At 39.6% G+C, this 1,973-nt stretch overlaps 1 protein-coding gene across 1 annotated transcript in view; it reads right to left on the bottom strand.

Moving 5' to 3' along the window:
- Positions 1–808: 808 nt before the first annotated feature.
- Positions 809–1,973, bottom strand: part of LOC108300233 (recQ-mediated genome instability protein 2) — a 6,719-nt gene continuing 5,554 nt past the window's right edge. Inside the window, exon 2 of the mRNA XM_017522942.2 lies at positions 809–1,909. Coding sequence (XP_017378431.1) covers positions 1,761–1,909 — 149 coding nt within the window. The 3' untranslated portion in view covers positions 809–1,760. The remainder of the gene's footprint in view (positions 1,910–1,973) is intronic.

Here is a 1,973-nt window from a genome sequence, read left to right as displayed (position 1 = left end):
GAGAAAAAGGAAAAGAAAGAGCTAATAAGCTGCAAGAAGACCTGGAGTTCAGACACAGTCACTCACACCTGTAATCCCAGCACTTTGGGAGGCTGAGGTGGGAAAATTTCTTGAGCCCTGGACTTTGAGACCAGCCTGGGCAGCATGGCAAAACCCTGTCTCTACAAAAAATACAAAAAATTAACCAGGCATGGTGATGCACACCTGTAGTCTTAGCTACACAGGAGGACAGATGGAAGGATCACCTGAGCCTAAGCGGTTGAGGCTGCAGTGAGATGTGACTGTGCCCTTGCACTCCAACGTGGTTAAGAGCGAGACTGTCTTAAAAAAAAAAAAGACATGGAGGAATCTTATATGCACAACAGATGAAAGAAGCCAATCCGAAAAAATTACATACTATATGATCCAACTATATGACATTCTGGAAAAGGCAAAACTGAAAAAGATCAGTGATAATCAGGTTGGAAAGAGGGGTGAACAAGGGGAACCCAGAGGATTTTTAGAGCAGTGAAACTATTCTGTATGATACTTAACATGGATACATGATATTATGCATTTTGGCAAAATCCACAGAATGTGTAAGAGGAAGAATTAAGCCTAATGTAAACTAGACTTTAGTTAATAAAAATGTAATGTTGGTTTATTAAATGTATCATCCTAATAAAAGATGTTCACAGTTGGAAAACTGGGAGAGTGGGCTGTGAGTGTGGAGTATATGGGAACACTGTGGCTTCTGCTCCATTTTTCTGAAAAATGGAAAAAAATAGATCTGTTTTTTAAAAAGTCTATTAAAAAAAAAACCCATGCAGCATATTAAACAATTTATTAGAAGTAGAATATCAATAATCCTGGTGAAAGTCTACAACCATGTCAGAACATAACCTAACTCCCTTGATATGTACAATCTCAAAAAATCAGGCATGTGTACTAAGCAGACAGCAAAAACCCAACATTCAAATCACAGCAAAGTCATTCCATACAAAAAGACAAAAGAACTCTAAACCAGGAGGCTTGCTGTGTCTCTCCCAAAGTTATGAAGTGGAAGTTTAGCTAAGGCCTGAAAGGCATCCTTAATCTTGATGTTTTTCATTTCAACAAGAAATTCTGAAAACATCTCAACATCTCTGACTGATGGAAGTAGGTATCACCTTCTCTAGCCGAGGGAAATGGATAGAGTGGTATCTAAATGTTTGAGAGGTGTCCAAAGCAGAAAGGGAGCTGTTGCCTTTCCGGGGCCACCATACCTGCTGTTAGGAAATGCCATTTGACTTGCAAACTGGTTATGGTAGTTGCTGATGAAGATGAGGAGCCATGTCATTCCCTTTTTTACACAGTCTGTCTTCCTGCCCATAACCACACTTCAATCACCACGGGCAATGACTGAGATAAATTTTGCATCATAAAACAGGAACGCAGCAATAATGGAAACAGTATCATCAGGCATAAAATTTGGAAAATGCAACATGAGATCTCTGTGTCCAAGAGAAAAAGAGAGAGAATTAACACACACACACACCAGGAAGACAAAAGCATCTGCTTTTCATCAGCAAACACAGGCAAAGCAAGTGGCAGCAGAGGCTATCACTGAAGTATCCCAGGATTTAAACATTCCTACATCCAGACTCCTTGGTCAACCAAAGCAAGGCTCTGAGAAACTTTTGAAAAATACGCATTGAAAAATGTCCATGAAATCCACTTCATTATAAGCTTCTAAATCATTCCAGGATTTTGGTTGTTTTTAATGACAGTTCCAACATCATCTAAGGAATATTCCTGTGTAGATCTTCCACTTCCAGTTCCCACATACTTTCATGGATGGGATTATCAGAAAGGTCTGTCATCTTCACAGCCTGCAGGCATGGCTCGGGGCTGCAGGCCTGCACCACTCCCATCACCATCACATACTTTCCTAGAAAAAGAAGAAAAGCCCATAGTAATGTTTTCTTTTCTTTTTTTTTTTTTTTGTTTTGTTT

The sequence above is a fragment of the Cebus imitator genome, unplaced genomic scaffold (genome assembly GCF_001604975.1).
Source record: "Cebus imitator isolate Cc_AM_T3 unplaced genomic scaffold, Cebus_imitator-1.0 Scaffold25, whole genome shotgun sequence".
Classification (NCBI taxonomy): domain Eukaryota; kingdom Metazoa; phylum Chordata; class Mammalia; order Primates; family Cebidae; genus Cebus; species Cebus imitator.
Note: the sequence above shows the minus strand (reverse complement) of the source record. Positions and strands in the feature narration are given on the sequence as shown.